This window comes from Tyto alba, unplaced genomic scaffold (genome assembly GCF_018691265.1).
Source record: "Tyto alba isolate M040663 unplaced genomic scaffold, T.alba_DEE_v4.0 Super-Scaffold_40, whole genome shotgun sequence".
In the NCBI taxonomy this organism is placed as follows: Eukaryota; Metazoa; Chordata; class Aves; order Strigiformes; family Tytonidae; genus Tyto; species Tyto alba.
Genome location: NW_024881316.1, coordinates 39,821,224 through 39,843,358, shown reverse-complemented (window position 1 = coordinate 39,843,358; position 22,135 = coordinate 39,821,224). Strand labels below are relative to the sequence as shown.

Below are 22,135 nucleotides of genomic sequence, written 5' to 3'. Positions count from 1 at the left end.
TAACGCTTAAGCGAGTTATCTGAAATTAGGATTAGACCATTAGAGGACAAAGCTATATGCAGCCGTGCTACTTCTGTGTGTGTGTGGTAAGCATGCTCAGCATACAGACATTCGTGGCCTTTGCAGAGCCAGGCTGTGCTGCCTCCTGATGGGATGGGAGGACAGGTCAGCTTCTGGCTGTTCATTTTCCACATCCCTCTCCTTCCTTGTACAGATGCAGATGTATTTGCTGCTGTGTTAGGATGTAGCTAGAAAAGAACTGATCTCAAAAATGATCTGTTTTATAGCTAGAGCTGTTCCCCAGTATGACCCACCTGTGTAAACATTTGTGTCAGCACAAATAAGAGAAACTGAAAATGGTTATGAGCAACTTGATGTATGGGACTGGGTAGTGCTGGCCTTATGTGAACAATTCCCTAGTTTATGGATCGGAAGGGCTATTAGGTATGAGATTCAGCTGAGTTTCTTAATCCTGCCAAACTTTTGATCTGGGGCAAACACAGTAGCCAGACTGAAGTGCTCTTTTAGACATGTTTTTAAGAGTCTGGGATTTAGTAATATCAGAAGTGTTAAAATCCGTGTGTCCAACTATGGGCAGCAATGAAGTGATTTTGCAAAGCTTTTACCAAAGCAGAAGCAACTGCTTTGAATGTGGTTTTGGACAGAGGTTCAGCATTTGTTTCACAGGCCTTCTGTATCACATGATTTGCCACGATGTTAGCATTTGTATTCTCTTGCTTTTTACTTGAATTTTGTAGTAGCCTGGTTCTAACTGGCGATGAAGTATTGCACGCAAATGTTGCAGACTGTTCATGGATAACCAGCTTGTTCTGAGAATCTATTTGAAAAAATGAGGTTGGTAATTGTCTGCTTTCATTTCTAGTGGAATAAAGCTGTGGAGCTGGCTAAAAATCACAATATGAAAGAGATTGGATCCTTGTTAGCCAGATACGCAAGTCATTTACTGGAAAAGAATAAAATCCTTGATGCTATAGAACTCTATCGAAAAGCCAATTATTTCTTTGAAGCTGCTAAGCTCATGTTCAAGGTATTGCAGGTTTCATTTTTATGTCAAATAACTGGATTTTTGGACTAGCTCTTGTTATTTCCATGCCACTTTTATTTTCTTGGGGTTATTTTAGTGTTAACAGTGTCTAGGCAACAAGCAAATGTTATTATACAGGTTACTGCAAAGATGAATCCAACTCCTAAATTCAGGTATCTCTGTCGGAAATAGTTACCCTGGATGTCCTCTGCAGCCAGTGGAGAGGAGACTTTCAGGGCACAGGCCATATGATTTATTTTGAGACTTTCACTTCAGAATGAGATGAGCTACATCTCAGAAAAGGCCCTGTTGCCCTGCATTGCCTAGTAAAGGAGTATAGTAGACCAGCCTGGGTGCAATGCCCCCATTATTTTATACGTTGTATGGATTGGTTTTAACTCCTCTATTTTTAAAAATAGTAATGTTATTAACTAGAAGTTAAATGCTGATATTTCTTCAATTAATACCTTCAATTAGAAACTGCTGTGGTGTGCTTTTAAGATAAAGATGTTGCTTAGATTTGGTTTGGCTGTAGAGATTTCTGTACATAGCTCATAAAATCTGTAAGAGTGATTTGTAATTTTTACAGCAAATATTTATAGTAAAAAAAATAATATATGTATGTTACTTTCAAAAGCCATTCTTCTTTTCTGGGAAAACCACCAGACCTTAGTGAAAGCTTATGTATTTCTTAAACTTCAGTGTTTAAAAATCACTATTTTTCAGTTTATTTTTATAATAAGTCAATAGACTTATACATGGCTACGCTGATTTATCCTTCCTAAGAATCTGGCTTTGTATACTTGTTAGCTAAATAAATATAGAATAATGTGCATTCTTCACTTTGACATTTTCATGTATAGTTCTGTTTGCAGTCTGAATTATTACATTTAAATGCAAAATCGTTTTTTTGGCATGACTTCCTGGGTTTGTAGAAGCATACAGTTGTCCAAGTGAATGATGCAACTCCTATAATTCTTTTTTTTTTTTTTAAACCCTACATTAAATTCCTTGGTTTTGTGTTTTAAGATTGCAGATGAGGAGTCAAAGAAAAGGACAAAGCCACTGCGAGTTAAAAAGCTTTATGTATTATCAGCCTTACTTATAGAACAGTGTCATGAACAAATGCAAAATGCACAAAGGGGAAAAGTTAAAGAAAAAAGTTCAGAGGTAGAGTGTCTTTTTTTTATTATTATTATTTCTTTCTGAATTCTGGTATGTGCTACCTAGTCAGAATAAATAAAACTATCTTCATGTGAGGCTATTATGTGTTTTTAATAACCCATTTTCCTGCTAAGAACAAAGCTTTCCTTAAAGCAAGTCTTCCGTGAAAACAAAAACATACTGTTTAAAGTATTATTTTTAAACATTTATATCATATGTATTAGTATTTTCCTTCCTAAGCTTAATGTGTTTTTTCTTAATGTTTTCACTATAACAAGGAAAGTCATACTAAGAAACTCCAGATTATTTTTTTTTTTTTCCTGTGAGACTCTCACTTTCCTGTCATTTACAAGTAAGTATCAATCCCAAAGAGATCTGTGATTAGATTAAGCAATGTTGGCTATAATTTAGCAGGGAGATGGCTCCAGATATGGGGGAAGCAAATGGAAGAAATTTTTTTTTTTTTTTCCTGCTGACACTTTCATCTTCATATGCACAAACGAAATAGTTTAAACAAAGTTTTAAGAGATCTGGTGTTGAAATGCAATATTAATCCAAACTATGAACGAGTCTGCAGATGTGCACAGAATATATTTGTACACATGTATATGATACTTATCCTTGAAAATCTGCACCATATGTTCTGCCTATGCACTGTATAAAATGCCTAATAATGTTCAGTTTAGGTCCATGTATTTATATTTTCCCTAGTTAACACAGACAGTGGTGTAATCACCAAGTACAGAAAAGTTCTTTTCATATATCCCCATTTCCTGCTGTATCTGTTTCATATAAAAATTACTTGTGATACTGCTTTGTTTTCAGACTGCTTCAGCTTTGGCTGGTTTGCTAGAAGAAGATGTTCTTTCTTCAACTAATCGCTTTGCAGACAATGCTTGGCGAGGAGCTGAGGCTTACCATTTTTTCATACTTGCACAAAGACAGCTCTATAAAGGTTCTGTAGATGCAGCACTTAAAACAGGTAGGACTTCATTTTTAACCCTGTAAAGAAACTGTTCTAATTTTACAGACCTGCACATCACATAATTTCATTTATAGTTGGCACATTTTTCTATTCTTGCTAGATCCATGGAATTTAAAACAAAAACATATAAAGAATTGAATATGGCTGCAGTCAAGATACCTGAAAAGTATTTTCTTGAAGACAGTGCAAATCTAACTTGTCATATATCACCTGGTTAAATTGGACAATCTCTGTAGATGTTGACTGTTTTGTTTCTTTCTTTAAATTATAAGGCATGCCTGAATTCACATCACATCTCCCTGTAGAGCTTCATAAAAAACTTGAGAGAGTTTGCGAAGCAAACTTTCCCTGTTAAATCCCCTTAATTTTATTTTTAAAAAGTGTTGAATCACACATGCTTCATTGTCATGTCAATTAAAAGACGTTGGTTCATTGTGTCTGATTTGTAAGATTAATACTGTCTACTAGTAGCAAATACTTCATACAGATGCTTGCACTTCTCAGAAGACGTAATAATTTCCTTGGATTTTTTTTTTTTTAATTTCTTAGCTCTTCATTTGCGAGATTATGAAGACATTATCCCAGCAGTTGAAATCTATTCCCTTTTGGCACTCTGTGCATGTGCGAACCGAGCATTTGATATTTGTTCAAAAGCCTTTGTTAAACTGGAGTCCTTGGAAACTCTTAGGCCAGAACAGAGGCAACAGTATGAAGACCTTGCTCTAGAGATATTCACGAGACATTGTCCGAAGTATAACAAAAAATCTGATCTGGATGCTGTTCTTGAGAGGTGGGTTTATATTTATGTGATACTGTAATAACACTAGCATCTTTTTCTGCTATTGTCTGTATTTTGGGTTTTAGCAGGTTTTGTGTGACCAAGTTACTTAGCTGCTTTGCTGTTTAAACCAAATATTGGGCAAAAATGATGCAGGTGTTAGCCAGTTTGCAGAAAGGTTAATACTACACTGTTTTATTTGGGAGAATAGACAGTTACTATATTTGAGGAACTGGGCATAAAGATGTAACTTCATCTTAATCTGAAATGCACATGGACAGAGCACAGGAGTTTTAGGACCTTTGATAAGGTGTCATGTGCCATTGAAATAATAATGGTACTGTTTGCATCACCATTGTGGTGTGATGCAAATGTTGACAAGTGAGTGCTTAACCAGTAAGTCTCCAGTGTTTTGTGAATTACCTAAATCTATGTGGTGTGAGAAGATGAGTATGTCAAGTGAAAGAATTAGAATATGAAGATTACACTTAAGGGGCAAGTCCTTGGAGTGGCTGTACCCACAGTGGTGTCTGACACAGGTTTCCCGCTAACAGCATGGAATTTGCTGAGTATGGAAATTGATTGTGAATCACATTTTTAATGAATAGGATTTTAACTTGTCTTGTTTGATTTTTACTGTGCAGATGTGCAGAATCTCGCTAATGGTTTTCATGTTCACTCTGCAGAGGAATAAATATAATATTAGTGCAGGTGTCTAATTGGACCTTCTCTTTATATGGCCTTCACTGCTTCTTGTCACTTAATTTTCTGGATGTGCTGGTCCTGATTTGTTTACTATGTGGTTCTGGGGGTGAGCATTCTGTTGTGTGAAGATTTGCATACTTGGCTATGTTAACAGTGAAGTACTATGTGATTTAATAGCTTCTAGTCGAAAAGTGGTGCACATCTGAATAAAGAAGCAGTACTTTACAGATGGTAATTACAAATTTTGAACCTAGCTGTAGACACACAATCAGGTATTTACAGTGGTTTTGCAAATGTCTAGAAAATTTGTTGCTATCTTTAAACCATGTTTTTTCTTTTTTTTTTTTTAAATAGTGGAGATGGGAAACTTCCTATATGTGTTGCAACAGGAGACCCTATCCTGGAGTATCGATTCTGGATGTGCAGTGTATGTAAGCACTGTATGAAAGCCAAAGAAGCAAGCAATTACAACTTCTGTCCTCTGTGCCACAGTAAAGCATAGCAGAGGATAAAGGACTATTTATCCTCCTATCTGTTATGTCTCCTAACAATACTCTCTAAAATATTACTGATGTACTATATTTTATAATACAACTCAAGTACTGTGTTGTAACAGATAGTGCCACTATTAGAGAAACATTAAAAAAAAAAAACCAAACAACAAAACAAACCAAAACAAAAAAAAACCCCACCCAAAACAACAGAAAACCCACAAGAGAAACCTTTACTAGTTCCATTTATGTGAAGAAACAACTGTGTGAATAGACTCAACTTTTTTGGTTACATTTTTTTTTTTTTTTTTTTTACAAAGGTGTAAGGTAGAAGTATTCTAATTGTAAATGGAGCCTAGTTTCAAAGCCCTGTGAATTGAAACTAAGGTTCATCTTAATACATTTCACTTGGAGCAAGCTCCATTTTGTTTTTGCAATTCCACAGGAAATTACTGGGTTTTCTCAAGGTTCACAGGTTTTTCAAGGAAGTAATTCATGAGTTTAAATAGTGCCACAGTAGTTCTGGTAACATTACTGTATATGTTTTTCTTACTACTGTTTTACTAGAGCGATGGTACCAGTTTAGTCATACATTTGTGCTGTTTTCTTTTGCCAAGTGTATTTAAACCCACCAGAGCAATAAAGGGCTTACAAAGAGCAATCAGTGCCGCCAGTCTGCATCTGGGCGCTTGAGCTTTGGTGATGTCTCCAACCAGTTAAGGAAACCTCTGTGAACCTTCAGATTGCAATCGGGTAACGAGATGCTATTTTTCTAAGTAGTTTGAAGAGAGCAGCTGGCATCTGTTGAGCAGATTTCAGGAGTTGAGCTGCCACCCTTGTTACACAGGAGGGTTCAAGGAACGCTGTTTTACTCAGAGCTGTGCTGCTCTGTTTTATCGCCGGCTTCGCGACCAGCCAGCGCTGTGACGTGACGTCGTGCATCAGGTTCCTGAGAGCGCGAGGCCTCTTCTGCGCCATCTTTCACGGCAAGCAGTGCCTCTCGGTTAAACCTGGGTGAGAATAAACCCCGGGTTTGTATATAAAAATATTAAATATTACTTTTTTTTTTTTTTTTTTTTTCTTTTTTCAGTCCTGGTATTTGAGCTTCTTTCTCCTTTGTAGCGATGTGTATTAGAGGGCCGGGCGGGTCCTCGGCGGAGCCCTCCGTCCGCCCGTCCCTGTCCCTCCTCCAGGCACGGGGCTCCTGCTGCAGCCGCCGCCGCGCCCGTGACGTCACCGCGCGTGACGTCACCGCGGCGGCGGCGGCGGCGCCGCCATGGAGGAGCGGGAGGCGGCGGGGCTGCTGGCGGCGGCAGAGGCGCAGGCGGCGAGGGGGCGGCTGGCGGCGGCGGAGGAGCTGTACAGCCGCTGCATCGCCCGCTGGGCGGGGAACGTGCCCGGGCCGGGGGGCGCGGGGCCCGCCGGAACGGCCGCTCGCCCTCCGTCGCCGCGCAGCGCCCGCCGCGATCTCGCCACGGCCCTCAACGACCGCGGCCGGGTGAGGTACCTTCGGGTGGAGTTCGCCGCCGCCATGGAGGACTACACGGCCGCCATCGAGTGCCTGCCCGCCTTCGAGGTGCCCTACTACAACCGGGGCCTGGTGCTCTACCGGCTGGGTACGGGCCGGGCCGCGGGGCCCCGGGTGAGCCGGGGCGGGGCGAGCAGGGCGACCCGGACACCCGAGCGGCGGCCGAGAGCGCGGCGTTGTGCCGGGATTCACCCGGCGCCGGAGGGTAATTGCCTCCGTTTCGCAGGCGGAGGGACGTGCCTGGCACGAGTGGGGGAGAGAAAGGGTGCGGGCGGAAACACGTTTTTCTCAGTCCTGGGATGTTTCAGCCAGGAGTCTGCCCTGTGTGTGCAGTTATATATCCCTACTTGCAGGTGTGCAGCTGTGTCCTTTGAAATGATACTCTTCAGGGAATAATAGGGGGAAAGATGCAGTTAGAGTTTTGGAATAAATTGCATTAGGGGTAAAACTAGCCAGTTCCAAACATTGCCCTTAAACCTGAGGTAAAAACATCTCTTAGGTGCAGACATAGTGAGCGCAGCCTTATCCATTGCAGTGGGCTGTTCAGGCGATTTACTGCCCAGGTTTTTAATACGCCATAAGGGAACGTCACGCCCATTCCTGTTGTTGGAGCTCAGCCTTTGCAAAGTCCAGACCCAGAAGTTGAGGGCCTAAAGAGGGCCAGGAGAATGGAGCCTGACCAAGGGCACCAGCTCGAAGCAGTATGCCGGTGTGTGCCAGGTTTAAGGCAGCCTGGCTATTGCTTGACTGAGCGTGAGCCTTTTGGATCCTTCTTGTGGAATAAACTAGCTGAGTTGAGCCATACGCCCATTTTAGGTTTAAAAATACGCATTCTGGTTCTTGCTCTGACAACTTTTGACTCCCACTTGGGTCTCTGGCGATTCCAGATGTAGTAGTAATGAGTCCAGTAAGTACAGCTGCTACTTGTTGTTAGTGAAAGTACTCAGAGGTATTCTTCCATTGTGGTTTTTGAATTTGAGCAATTACAGAAAGATAATTATTCCTTTCTTTTTTTTTGGGACAGGATGCTTTGATGAGGCCATGAGAGATTTCAGGAAAGTATTAGAGTTAAACCCCCACTTTGAAGATGCTGCACTGAGTCTAAAACAGACTATTCTTGATAAAGAAGAAAAGCAAAAGCGGGGTTATTGAAGATGCAGTTAGTGGTATGAAAATGTTTTGCTAAATGCTTTTTTTTGTAACTGATGGATGACACACAACATCATTTACATCTGTTACGTCGTACTGAAGAAACCTCATTCTTGGGTAAATAAGTTAAAAATGGATTATAATTGCAAAATAAACTATTTTTGGATATTGTTAGTGTTGAGGGAAAGCATAATGTTAGATCTCTGTGAGAGGTGTAGAGATTTTGTACAGAAGTACTTCGTAAAGACATTGGAAGCTCAGTAACAGCAAATGAAGTTTGTAGTTTTCTTACTGAAGCCGTTTCTGTACTCTCTCACAGATTGTTTCAAAGTCCTCCATGGGGAAGAAAAATCAAACTATATAAAACATTTAAATACGTGATATTGGAGCTTGTGAGAAGGTCAGTGATTTAATAGTGGTATTGTCCACATTGAAATGTAAATTTGAGTTAAGCTAAAAGTGCAGTTGTCAATTATAAGGTGTTGTCTGTGAGATGCTATGGTAACTGATACCTTTTACGCTTCAGAGTATTTCTGTACTAAGAAACACTTAACAGAAACAATGAGATCTTTTTAGGTAACAGCCTCTGTACCTTGCATGAGTAGTGTGCTGTAAGAATTCAGTCCTTTGTATGCTCATTCACTCCTAGAGGTAGTTTTACAGTACTGGAACAGGTAGGAACAGAGCATACCTGTTTTTTGCAATCCAGTTGTAAAAGTATTGGACAGGTTAATAGCTGAATGAATAAAAATGAATATGTACTTTTTATCTCATGACTGTGTGTAAAGAGCTTATCATAGAGAATGTAGTTGGATTATCCACAGTTGGAATTGTAGCCTTCTCATTACTGAAAAGGTCAATTGCTTGAAAAACACAATGGGAAATCTGATTGAACAGTCTGTGGATACCCAGGGAGCTTCATTTCTTACATGATAGGAAGGACCATTGCTGAAATCTGTAAATCATTGATAAGAAACACCCTTGCATGTTCATAGCAATCTCAGTTCTAATAAAGTAAATACTCTTTGATTGCCTGCATGAGCATTAGTTTATTTTTGTTTTGGTTTGGTTTTGGTTTGTTGGTTTGTTTGTTTTTTAATAAATTCTGCTAATACCAGTTCTGCTTCTTACGGTGAGTTTCTCTGGGTGATCCCGGAGGCTGCAGAGGTGCAGGGCTCGCCTGGGACCATCTCGGAAAGTCGTGAGAACAGACTTGAGCCTCTGAACATCTTCCCCAGCAGCCTTACTGAGATCACTTGCAGCTTTGGGATGAAACTGCAACAGCTTCCCTGAGCAAGTTTGGAGCACAGGGCTGAGAAAATGCTGTATTTACCTGACATGCTCCTGACATGGCAGCACCAATTCTGAAGTTGTATATGATGCACGATAGCAGGGTGTAACCATTTACAGTTTGGAAAGCGGGCTGTGATGTAACAATGACTTTTTTTTCCCCCAAATGTAATTTTGGCCTCTTCTGGATATATTAGGCACATGCTTTGCTTCCATCTATCTTGGTGCTTTGTTTCGAAAACGTTGATAATTTAAGGTTTTGGCATGTTTTATGCCACCTGTCTCAAAAATTGAGGAATCCTATCAATTCTTGGTTGATGGTGAAAAGGTGAGCTAGAACCAAATCTGTTCCTGACTTACCATGCCAAGAAAAGTAAAAGGACAGTATGAGCAATTGAATATGACCCGTAAAATTTTACTTTGAGAGATCACAGATACGGTTCTCCACAGAACACTGTTTATATGACAAGATACAGAAGAAGTTGAAAGATCAACAGCAAATGCACATTTTGGAAAACAAAGATGCTAGTAATAATATCCCTCTTACTTCCCAGCTTGTGGTGTTTTGTGAATGTTCCTCAATTTATAATGCATTCATTGTTCGCACAGAAATATTTCACTGGACTGGGATCAGTTTTATAGCAGATTCTCCACAGTATTTCCTTCTCTCTCCTGTAAAAGGATGAACTGTCATGGTGCATTTCAGCATAATTTGGAATTCTGTCAGGATAATTTTGGCCAGTAAGGTTCTCACACACATTTTCCCCTTTCACGTGCATGCATGACTCACTTAGTTCTCTGCCTTTCTATCACAAGACTAATTGGGGTTTTCAGTCTGAAATTATGAAACAGTATTGAGTAGTATTCTTTCACTCAGGACTGTTGAAAGAGTGTAAGCCACCATTATTGATACTAAAAAAATAAAAGCTTGAAGAGGAGGATGTGTTTAGTAACTCCCGTTATGCTTCTACGTTTTCAGTTTGTAATCCTATAAGAATTAAAATCCTAATGGTGAGCAGTAAAATCCCTTTTATGTAGTGTTTCCATGTGAAAGTCAGACAACCTCTCAGCTTGTAAAAGGAGCAGAGGTGGTGTGCTTTGGATGCTGCGTAGTGCAGAGATGCTGTGGCTTTACACCTTTGCTGGGCTCTAGGGGTTGTCTCTGCCCGAAGGTGACAAACCTCTGCAGAGCCCCTGGGCCAGTCCTGCCGGCCCGCTCCATCGCCCGTGAGAGGCATTTGCTAGTCCGAGTCACGGCGCTCTACCACCAGGTGGTTGCTGCTAACGTACATCAACTACTGGCCAGAAATGTTTCGGACGTGAATAATTCACAGCTGCTTTCCCAAAGTTTCCTACCTATAAACCTACTCTCCAAAACCCCTTGACTCTTTCCTTCACACAGCCTTCATGGGCAACCCCTCCCTTTACTTTGTTCCCTAGAGCTGGGATTAGTTTGGCAACAAGTAACAGGGTTCTCACCTGCTGATTTACCTCTAAATTTATAAAACTGTATTTTTCTCAATACATTACAGAATGTTGTTTGTTTTTTTTTTTTTCTTCGATATCTGGAACAACAGTCTCTAATATCTTACTTGCTCAGAGAACATGGCAAGGAGTAATGTCATCACCTTATGCTTTTCCCTAGTACCCTACTTGTCCTACTGGAACGCTGGAGGAGGAGTTGTAAGGCCACTTGGCAGTGTTGCAAGGTCTTTGATTTTGCAGAAACGTAGGAAAAGATGACAGAATCCCAGGTTAACAGGGCATGGAGCAGTATGAGAAGTGTTTCATATACATTTGCTGTGGGATGCAGCGTGGGGAATGAGGAGGGCCACTGAAGGAAGAGCTGCTGCACGGTGAGAGGAAAGGGCTAGGTTGTCAAGTGGCCAGAATATGTTCCTCTTTCACGTGCTTTCTGTCTGAGTGGACAACAGAAGTAAGTCAGTATTAAAAACCTAAATGTTTTTGGCTGTTAGAACGGAGGACTGCACTATGCACTGTCCTGTTTAGTAGGTAACCTTAGTAAGAAGTAAATTAGTGGAAGGTGGGCTATTCGAGTTTTGTGGGAAATGAACACCTTTGTATCAGTCAAGCTCAGCTATGCAGGTTGTGCTCTCTACTGCCTATCAGAAAGGGAAGGGTTCAGAAAGAGGCAAAAACTGTTCAAAACTGAAGGTTGCTAGTCAAAGGATAGTAATCTATATTCTTTTGCGTTAGCAGATTATTGTTGGTCTGTCTAATCGTTTTAATAGACACAGAGGCTGGAGCAGTAGAGCAGATTCAACCTCAACCTGTGGCTTTCATGCATGATGGAAGAGCTGCTTGCTTTTTATGAAAAAAAGTTTGTTGTGAGATTTGGTCAAGGTGAAGGCCCATCTAGCAGCATGTTGTGATCATTTGAGTTGAACTCTAGTCTGTTTCTGAAGTTAACTGTTTCCAAGATTTTCCTTGTAGGATCCCCTTAGTCCATGAGCAGGGAGGGATTGGATGCAGTCCGCAGCATCACTTCCTGCAGCCCATGAGGAACAGGTTTTTCATCATTTATGTGTTCATGTTCTACAGTAAGTATGTGAAATGGACCTGAAGGATATCTTCATCTCCCAGCTAGTCCAACCCTGTTATAGACATCACAACACTAGGTTTCAGCCTAACTCCTGTTACTGTGGAAAAGACTGATCCAAAGTTCAGTGCTTTTCAGGTTTGTATGGGCACTCCCGTGTGCTTGTATCTGTGCACTTAACTGTGTCTCGCACCTTCCTAACTCCTTTTCTCCACATTGGCTGAATAATGAAGGCTTGTTCAACTATAGTGGTACGATCAGAATGGTTCCTGAAAGCCTAATCCAAAAAAGAGGTTAAGCCCATAGGCCTGAAAACTGTAATCTAGGACATGAGTTAGGTGCTGAAGTTCCATGTGCAACACCTGAGAGGAGGAGGAATCTCTGGAGAACCTAGTGCAGAACAATACACCGTGCAATAGCACGGCTGAATCATAGCTTGGGAAAGACACCCCCAAAGCTAAACAGTGAATGCCTAACCCTAATACACTTTTGTGATTCAATGTAAAATATCATCATCTGCCACAAACAGCAACCAAGGTAGGAGGAGGAAGCAAAGGACATGGAATTTCTTTGGCTTGTCTGTGAGAATGTGGGAACCTGAAATGCCTGTTGAAATGGGAATGCAGGTCTGTCCTACCTTCTCCCTTTGCCTCCCTACGTGTCCTGAAGAGAAAGGTCTCCCCATTTGCTAGATGGTGGGTGGATGGGCATGGAATGCTGCTGGACCACCTCCTGGCTTTTCAGGCCAAAAGGGAAAGATCTGGGATATCCCACTTGCTGCAGACAACTAACTACCTGAATCTACTCTGCGAGATTGCAGAGCGAGCAAACCTTAGTGATGCAACACCAGACCTGATGGTCATCTGTGTGGAACTAGACAGTGTCCCGTGAGCACTGGGAAAAGAAGAGCTAGCGTTTAGTCATTATTTAACCTTCATCCTAGTTTACAAATTTCAAAAGGACTGGTTTTTAGGTTAATAAGAAGTTAATATAAACTGGTGAGTTTGTTGCTGTTAACATTAAAAACGGGAAACGTGCTCTCTTGGAAAATGTGTGGGAGCAGTAAGCTTGCCTCTGCAGTGTTAGCTCCGGACGGTAGAGTGCACTGCTCATACAGCAGAGAGGAAGGCACCTCCCAGCCTGCTGCTGAAGGGGGTCTTGGGATCCCAGTGCCCTCTGATTCCTTTATATAAAATTTAGTCCTTCAGTGGATACAGCTTTAAGACTGCATTTATTCAACAACCATCACAGGCCTGACAGCAGCTTTTGGGAAGCATGCCATGTATATGCACTACCCAGCGTGGGTAACCTGCCAGCCTGTGAAGACGGAGGCTGCAGGAGCGGTGCAGACCCACTGGAGACTGTGCCTGCGTGCTCTGAGCCTGCCTCAGCGCAGCTGCCCCCTCGGCACTGCTGCTCAACCCCTACTTGTGTGGCAGGCTCGCCGGCCGTTCCGCTGTGGGCACATCCGGGGAGTCATTACAGGTGGTCGTGTGTCTGGTTTGTCCTTGATCTCTCGCAAATAATTTAAAAAGATGCTTTCTGCGAGTACAGAAAACAAAATACCAGGTCAGTTGTCCTTTTTACTGATGTTAGAGCATCTGGCTTCTCCCATTTTGTAGCGTTAGCTTTTTCCATACATGGCAGGTGAGAGGAAAGTGGGAAATCAACAGGTTTCCAAGATGCGCAGGTCAATGTAATGTTACAGACAAAATTCTGCATTAATAGCAAGAAAAAGTACTCTGTGGTGCTGCATTTGAAAGAGGCCCTAAGTAGCAGATTGCTGTGCACTTTGAGGCCAATGCTGGTACACCAGATGGTTGCTGTTGCACATTAGCAAGGAGATGTTCTGCACTGACATTACTTTGTATGTATTTTTATTTGACTCTTCAGATTTACACTTTACATTCACATGGGAGGATTGGCAGTCACTTTATGAAATATTACAAGAAGCAGCTGTAATCAGGGCTGGAACAATTTTAGTGATCTGCAAGTCTGTATTTCAACAGCTGGAAGAAACGAGAAGTGTTATTCTGCAGCCTTGGGTTATTTTCTAGTAGGTTTTCTTTTGTAGCCACTTCAGAGGGGCAACAGGTTACATTTACTAGTCCTGTTAGCAGACCCTAGCACTTTCCAGTGCTGTGGTGCTGTCCTGAGATCCACCATCTTGTCTTTTCACTTCAAACGGGGTAGTTCTGGTGGTCACTGAAAGATGTAGCTCCTGTGTCTAGTTACAGCCAGCACAGCAAAGCCTTCACGTGCTGTTGGAGACACACGCAGTGAAGTGAGGAGTGAGGCTGGAGCACACAGATTAAGAGCTCAGTCTCTCCAAGGGCAGACAAAGAAACTATAGGGTAAACCCTAACAGTTTGGAGGCTCTGGACCCTTCAAAAGAATTTGGAATATGCCAGTGATTTGTTCCTTAGTGTTTGTTTCTAAAATTTTGGAAGCGTTTTCTTTCAGACTGGGGGCAGTCCAGTTGAAAACCTGCTGAAATAATATCTGGTTCCAAAACTGCCTGCTAGAGCCCAACTCCAACATGCCCTGCTCTGTTGCTGGCATCTTCTCCAGAGCCATGCCACCTGTGTTTGGCTTGGCAGGTAGCTCTCCTTCTTCCCTCTCTTACGGGCTCAAGTTTAGACCAGGAGGTTGCAAACCCTGCTTGTTCCCTAGTTCTTGTCCCAGAATTTATAGTTCTAAGGTCTTGAAGAACTGGCTATGCATTGCTTGTGCCACAAAGGATGGTGACCTCTCTAGGTGAGTACGCAGGGCCTGGTGTTCTTACCAAATTCAGTTTACTTGTGTCATCTTAGATCTGGATCAACGATCCAGACTGGTCCAGCAAGGGTGTAGCCCTGGAGTCTGGCTGAACAGTGACCTGGAAAAACTGAAAATGATAGAGTGTATTTGTATAGTTTTTAAAGAATACATACATACTGCATGTTAAGTGCTAATGTATTAAAATATGAACTAAAGGTAATGCTACACAGTCCATGTTTGAGGCATTTCAGATGCCAAAACCAGAGGTCCTAAACCCCTTAAAAACTTTGGGTCAGGAGCACTCTGTAATGGCTCTTTTTCTCCTGAACACATACCCTTCCTCTCCCCGCTTGAGCTGCACTGTCCTCTGCAGGGGCTGCCAGGTGGTATGTTGGTAGGAGAGCACACTGCCACCAAACAGTGCACATACACCTGAGAAGAATAAGAAGCACCACTTGGTCCATATCAAATCCAGCTTTGCAGAGCATTGTTTTGTCTTTTGTTTGCCTTTTGCAGAAGTTACAGCTGATGAGACTTAGGCTTGTCTGAACACTTGCATGCGGCACCTTCTAGCTGAACCTGCCTTGAATTTCAAATTTAGTGTCAAAAAAACCCTCAGGCAGTTTGGTAACTGAGAGGCTGAGACAGGAGAAGCTAAAACCTCATGAGCTGCAGTGAAGCTATGTATCAAAGCTAGACAGAAACTCAATCTAGTGCTAGATGCAGCTGCGCACTTAGGAAGCAGAACAAGCCAGAATTGCATCATGTTCATTTCTAGCAAGTTCACAAGTTGAACTGCTTATGAAAGGCCAAGTCAAAAAATTATGTGGTTACTTAAGCTGCCCAGGCAGGGGTACTGCCATGGCTCGTACCAGTACATGGGCTAGAGTCCACCCAACAGGTGCACCGGGAGCAGTAAAGCGCCCTTGGGTGACAGTCCTGGGGTCATCTTTGCTCTCTGTAAACCTCTTAAAGGAAGACAGAATCTCAAAATTGTAAGCCCAAGCCCACATGCCTCTGCTTCCCTGCTCACTGAGCTGGCATCTTGAGGAGATGGTTGACTGGCTGGGACAGATGGGAGACAACAGAGCTGAACTTCATGTGGATATTATGACATGTAAGTTGACTTTTCTGTTCTAGACATTTTGAGCTGAAGTGTTATGAATCTGATCCTATAAAAAGTCAGAAACACCATATAAAAATCATATTTACATACCAAACTCTTTTGTTTACTCCAGCCAGTCCAATCTCAAGTCACTGAAACTGTGTTGCAGAGCAGATTTGAGAACTAAATTAAAACTGCACACCAGTCAGGCTACTTGGGTTGAATGCTGGCTAGGTCTTCAGTCTGTGAGGTGTTTAAATTGGCTGTTTTTAAAATGGTCTTAAGAAGTTCAGAGGATAGGGCCCATGAGTGGCAGGTGAGTCTTTGATTTAATCTTACCTGTTCCAGCTGATGTGCCAGGATCCTTACTGCCAGCCTTTTAAAATGAGAAGGGTGTCTCACTCTGGGGCTAACAGCTACTGGACAGAACTCTGCAACATACTCACTGCCTTTTATCTCACACCTATTTGAGAGAACAGATCAACAGATCTAGAAGAAATCAGGTCTTTGCTGATGAATGCATTGGTCATTCAATAACTACTTGCCCATCCATAGTGATGTTCCATTTTGGCGTGCTGTTGAAGTCTAGAGACCCTGTTACCCAGCAGTTTTCGAGGTATAACTCGGTGTCAGGGCTCTCATCTTTCAGCTCCACCTCAAGAAACACAGGCTCCACGGGTCGCTTGAGTATTGCTATGTTGGGCTCGTAGAATTCCACAAAAGATTCATCTCAAGAAAATGTCAGCAGAATTTGTTGTTGTTTAATTTTATTTAAATTAAAATGTATTTGGAATTTTTTTTATTTTCTTAGAAGGACACTTACCTTTGGACACTCTTGAAACCACATTCAGGGCTTGTCTTATCCTTCTGTATACTGCAGAAAATGAAATGTTAGTGAGGTTCTTTAGTAGGAAGCAAGGGAGCTTACAACTGAAAGAGTCACAGAAGTTTAAAAATGAAGAATTGCCTACCTGAAATATTTGATCTTGGTACCATCGTACCGGAGCCAAAGGGAGGTGATGTGTGTGGATCACTAGCGAAGGCACCTAGTACTAGGGTCTCTTTCGCTCGGTAGTAGCACAAGACTGTTAATCTGTAATAGGAGAAAAGGCAATTTTTGTGTTCACTTTCACTTTTCATGATCTGTACTGGTGCCAGTGAGCAGTAGCTCCTACCTGTAGTCTGGATCTCTTGTGATTATTGGTACACTCTGTCCTGGAAGAGTCTCTTTTTCATAAGAGATTTCATTTTCATAAATAATGTGGTCACCTTCAAGCTGTGCATATGGGAAGCTCATTAAAGACTGATTCTTCTCAGGAGCTGAGGCAGGGGAACAAAAAAAGAAAATGCAGGAGAGACAGAGACTTCCAGCAGCTGTATCTGCTCTGGCCATGGGCTTACCCTTACTGAAGTGCCACAGGTAGTGACATGGAACTTGAAGAAGGCATGTCCTTCATTATACTCTCTAGGCTTGCAAGACCTGTCCCTTAGTTTGGTTTTACTCATATCAATGGCAGGAACTGTCTTCATTTGGGCAGATATCATTACAGTACCATCTGGGTGACATACTGAGAAAATCAGGGAGTTGGTTATAAACTCAAGGAAAGAATCACAGATCTTTTTATTAATTGATCAGTTGTATAACTTACTTATAAATGCTGAAGAATTAAAACTGCAGCTAACAGAGAACATCTCTAAGGTCTCCATAGTTCTCACTTTCCTTAGGGCAACATCAAACCTTGCTTTAATTTTCTGAAAGGCCACTTCCTGTGAAGGAGGTGATGGAAGAGGTCTCCTGTTAATGCACGTGATCCATATGTACAAAGTTTTGCTCTCTAGCTTGTGCCACTTGAATACTAACAAGTCACAAGAGTTAAGTCAGTGTGGAGTCTTGAGCTTGATGCAACATGGGGGGCAGAAATTTTCTTTTATGAATTAGTTGGTCACTGTCACAGAAATAAATTTTGGCTGATTATTGTAGAATAGCTCAGTTGTTTATTACAGCATCAATTTTCCCCTGCCATGTCTTGACACTTCTGCAAAATGTTCCTTTAAAAGAGCTTCTTTCATAAAAGCTATACTGAAATATTGTTTCTGGCTCAGTGCAGATGGGACATTTTGACTCACCTTACTAAAAATACTGAGGAGTTTGTTTTTGAAGACTTGGTGCATATCTTCTAGAGACAATTTAGCATTGCAGATTTCATAATACAGGGCATTACCAGAAGGATCCATATCCGATACCTCTTGTCCTACTTGCACTGGCTTAGAGTCCTCCCCTCCGGAGTTTTTCCAATATATATAATACTGCAGCACTACAAACTGTGACTGACTGTGGGACTGTGGCTATATGAGCAAACAGTCCTACGTCCTTTAAAGAAGGCATTGCCATACAGTTCACGTACCTCATAGATAACTCCCACAGCAAACAGAGGAATTTGCAAGATCAGGTGTGTAGAATTGGTAGCTGCAAGATACCCATTGGTAAGTGCAACGTGCCGGGTCAGAAGCTTGTTACCAAGATACAGACTCCAATACTGGTGCAAGCCAAAAGCAGGGATGGCTAGATACAGGTTTTGTTCATCACAGTAACCAACTGCTTCTGGTATTTCTGTGGGAAGAAGGTGGGATAAAGAGCTAGCAATGAAGGAAGGTTTGAGCGCTGATGTTTGGCCCAGGCAGGGCTTTCTGTCACAGGTGAATTTTGCACTGTCACTGCAGCAGCTCTGTTATGTGCATACTGGCATCATCTGCAGGGCTTTGGCTGTGTTGTGGATGTAGCAGCTCACAGGCAGTGGGACTGGGAATCCTCATGCTTTAGTGGTGGCCTGCCAGCTTCCTTCCAGGACTACTCCCTGTTACAGTAAGGCAAGCTGAGCTATGTATGTAAGTGTTCTTTTTCAGTCAGCCTTCTCTGGGTTGAACTCAGAGCTATTTCAAAGATAAATAGGACAGTGAGGAAACTCTGTCACCTTTGTGGCATCCAAAATCAAAGAAGTTTGAGAAAATACCAGTCAGACCTCCTGACTGGTTCAATAACCTGCTAAGTACAGCTTTTAGTGGATGGTTGTCTCCTTACAGAAATGCTGTCTTTGGAGTTCACAGGAATTTATTTGAGTCAGATGAGTTCTGCCCTGGATGCAGAGGCAGAATTGCATTTGAGGACAAACTGAAACTCGTAGCAATGTCTGAAAGTTTTGCCAGTAGATGTATGTTCAAGTTATGAGGCATCTTGTTCGCTGAGTTTGCAAGCCAACTTCTTTTACACACTAGTTTTTATTGCTCTAAGTGTCTCCAGGGCAGACTGTCTTGCCAGTATGCAGAAGAGCTGCCATCAGAAAAGCAGCAAGTTGGCTATGATACCAATAATGAGATATTTAAGGGTGGGGTTTTCCCAAAAGCTCTCATCCTCAGCCTAAAGCTGTTCTCACTGAATTCAATGAAAATCTGATCCATGCTGTTGATGCAAACCAGTTAATATCGGGGGAAAGCTTACCGATATCAGCAATCACACACTCCACCTCTGCAGAATGATAATAGAGTGCCATCTCTGGACCCACACTTATAGTGTAGTTGATGAGGAGGGTATATTTTGTTTCATTTCTATTCACATACTGAAAGAGAGAGAAGTATAAGACTGCAGTAGCAATGGCTTCCAGCACAGACAAGAATGTATACCCTGAGCAGCACTAAATAATTATTCCAACACCCTCCTCTCCTTTGAAAATAGCTCAGTCTCCAGAAACATTGCTTCAGTTGGCCTAAAACTATTCAGAAATCTGGACTGGATTCAACAGCTCTTTTGGCCAAACGTAAGTGTGGAGAATGTAGTGCCTGTTCAAAACATGGAGGCAGAAGTGAACACAGTGGTGTTTCCTCTGTAGCTCGCTGGTGAAGGAACTCGTAGAGAGAGATCTGGGTCCAAATCCTTATTCTTCTTTAGTAAGAGGGTGGGCTGAACCCAGGAGAGTGGGTAACTGGTAAGACAGAAAGTGTGAGGAGATACTATGAGAGGTTCCTTTCAATATCCTCATTTACTTCACTGAAAGTGCCCCCAAAGTAAAACCTGCTGTTCAACCTGAAAGCAATACTTCTGAAAATTTTTGGCTTGCTTTGATCCTTAATGTAGTTTAACTGTGGTTTGACTGCAACCTAAAAATTATTTGTGCCAGTCCTGATCCAGTGCGCTCACAATGTTATTCCTTGTAACAGAAAATAACATCGCAACTCTGCGTGATTTGGTCAAAGCAGTGATAGAGGACTTGCAGTAATGCATCTTCCCACTAAAGTGAGAGGTTGAATTCTCTCTGTGAGTTTATACTTTTTACAAATATTTAGATTAGAAATGGTCTGAAGCTTAACAAAATTACGTTTAGAATACCCTGAGTCTGCCTGTACATGCTCACATGGTGCATGGCCTGTGAAAGTGGTCAAATGGCTCTGCGTAAACAGTATGTTGAGGAATTACTGGATGTTGTTAACTGGTGTTTGCAGGATTGCAATAATTGATTTTTTTTCCCCAAGGCACTCCTGTTTCAAGGGACAGCATTTAATAGCAGTTTGACAAACCTCTTCCTGCTGAGCGTGTGCTTGGACAGTAGCCATGCTGATAAACACTAAAGGAAGTAATATTTCATACCATCTAATCACACTTGATGCTGCATGTTTCCCAGAGACGTAGGGAGAGCAAGGTGGGAACATACAAGCCTCTAATCTTGATTCAGATGAGCTCAGACTCACTGATACCTTTATGATTGAGGAACAGTTGTTGATTAATAAAAGCCAGACTACGTTCTGAAAAGGGATCGCTCTACCTCCTCCACTCATGCAACCTGCTTTATCTTACCTCCTTTAGAACATATGGATCATGAAAAGAGACTTCTAGGATAAATCCTTTCGTTCTATTAGAAAAGGGAGTTTCATAAATCTTAAACCCATGGTGCTGTGCTTCCCTCAGGGTAAATGGCACATTTCCTATTGTGATTGCCACCAGAGAGACATCGGGAAGAAAGTGTCCAAATGCAACATTAAATAGCCTTTCCTCTGGCAGAGTATCTGTAGTGAGAGAACATCACATTACTGCTGATGTGGATCAAGTAATGAAGACGGTTGGGGTGGCCTCCTATTCAAGTTCCAGGAAACTTAGCCAACAGCCATCTCTTTAATGGCTCTGATTAATGAGTGTTTGTGTTCTAGTCAGATCTGAAATAGTCTGAGTACATGAGAATTGCTTCAAGCTGTAAGAGATTAGCAACAAATACATACAACTGTATAGAAAGTGGGTTCAGTAACTTTCTAGAGGTGAACTAAGATGTGCAATGACATTCCTATGAAAAAAAGTCTAGAATCTAGTTCAGTCACATGAAATATGGAATAACTATCATAATGTATGCTAAGAGGGTCCTTTTTCTTTCTATATCAGTTATCCAGACAGCTCCAAAGATGTTTAGTGTTTTAATACTTTGGAAAATATAATTAAAAAACATTACTGCACCACTGGATAGTGCAATGTTCCTAAGATAACAAATGCAGGCAGTTTGGGGGAGAAAATGCCATCAATGAACACTGCCCTCAGACAGTTCTGTCCGGTGTGATAATTGCACAACACAACATCTTTATTCTAGGGTCCCAGTTCTCACTGGGCAAAACTGGATGTTAGTGTAAAAGAAATGTTTATGTTCTTGTTAGCAACTTATAACTTTCATTTCATCCCATAATGATGGGTGATAAATGGTACATCTGTTAGGGCTAAAGGTTTGCGTTTTTTTATAATACCTTAATCTTGTCTTTGGCTAGGAAATTGGAAGCGGGAGTTGAGAACATTCTGGTGAATATAGGTGTGTGGCAGAGGTCAAATGGGCCAATGTATAGAAAAGCAAATGCAAGAGATTGGTAAAAGTCAATGAGAGGAATGACTTACTGTTAATAACAGTTGGTATTTGTGGCATGAAAGGTGTGGTGATGGATTTTATGACTGTATACTTCGTGGTTTGCCAATCTGCATCTGTCCACATGTGCTCCAAAAACAAGTCAATACTGTAAATGACTCCATATACACCACCAGATATAGAGCTCTAGGAGGTAAAATTTGTGATTAAGTCTTAATTCTCAATAGAACAATGACTTAAATTTCTTACACTAGAAAGATAAAATGGTATTCTAGTACAGTTTGGGATGGATTTTGCTAGGGGAGCTTGTTTGTTTGTTTGTTTGCTTGGCCCATTTGTCTGGTCCATGTTTGGCTCAGATACTGCTGAGATTCTCACTAAGGAAGTATCAGGTTTGGGGGAGTGTCCTCATTAAGTTTAGTAGGTAACCATATATGCATTTATTTTTTTAAAATCCCTGGATTACCAGTCATGTGTCTGATTCTGTCTTAGTTCATTCTGAAAGTTTGTCAGTGCTTCCAGCAGTTCTTCAGACCAAGCCTGTCTGGTATTACAATACACATAGTGATGCAAGTGCCCAGTGGTACACAACAAAAATGAACCTCTGAGAGGAATGTGTCAAAATCACACCAATGTAATCTTCACAAATGAAACTGGTAAAGACCCTTGTGAGGATAGTGCTGGTTC

At 41.6% G+C, this 22,135-nt stretch overlaps 2 protein-coding genes across 5 annotated transcripts in view; both read left to right on the top strand.

Annotated features, from left to right (window-relative positions):
- WDR35 (WD repeat domain 35) overlaps positions 1-5,829 on the top strand; it is a 45,848-nt gene extending 40,019 nt beyond the window's left edge. For 2 of the 3 annotated variants that reach the window (XM_033004525.2, XM_033004526.2), the window contains 5 exons: positions 884-1,048; positions 2,075-2,215; positions 3,035-3,191; positions 3,744-3,984; positions 5,032-5,829. In XM_033004525.2, the coding sequence (XP_032860416.1) occupies positions 884-1,048; positions 2,075-2,215; positions 3,035-3,191; positions 3,744-3,984; positions 5,032-5,179 (852 nt within the window). In that variant the 3' untranslated portion in view covers positions 5,180-5,829. The remainder of the gene's footprint in view (positions 1-883; positions 1,049-2,074; positions 2,216-3,034; positions 3,192-3,743; positions 3,985-5,031) is intronic. The other variant, XM_033004528.2, reaches the window with a different exon arrangement.
- Positions 5,830-5,934: 105 nt separating this feature from the next.
- On the top strand, positions 5,935-8,883 carry TTC32 (tetratricopeptide repeat domain 32). Of its 2 annotated transcripts, none has more exons than XM_042803274.1 (2): positions 5,935-6,784; positions 7,721-8,883. In XM_042803274.1, exons 1-2 carry the CDS (start codon positions 6,445-6,447, stop codon positions 7,846-7,848), a joined length of 468 nt encoding a protein of 155 aa, XP_042659208.1. In that variant the 5' UTR covers positions 5,935-6,444; the 3' UTR covers positions 7,849-8,883. The 2 variants fall into 2 exon arrangements, with proteins under 2 accessions (XP_042659208.1, XP_042659209.1); XM_042803275.1 differs by having other exon boundaries at positions 5,935-6,810; positions 7,721-7,861.
- Positions 8,884-22,135: the final 13,252 nt, after the last annotated feature.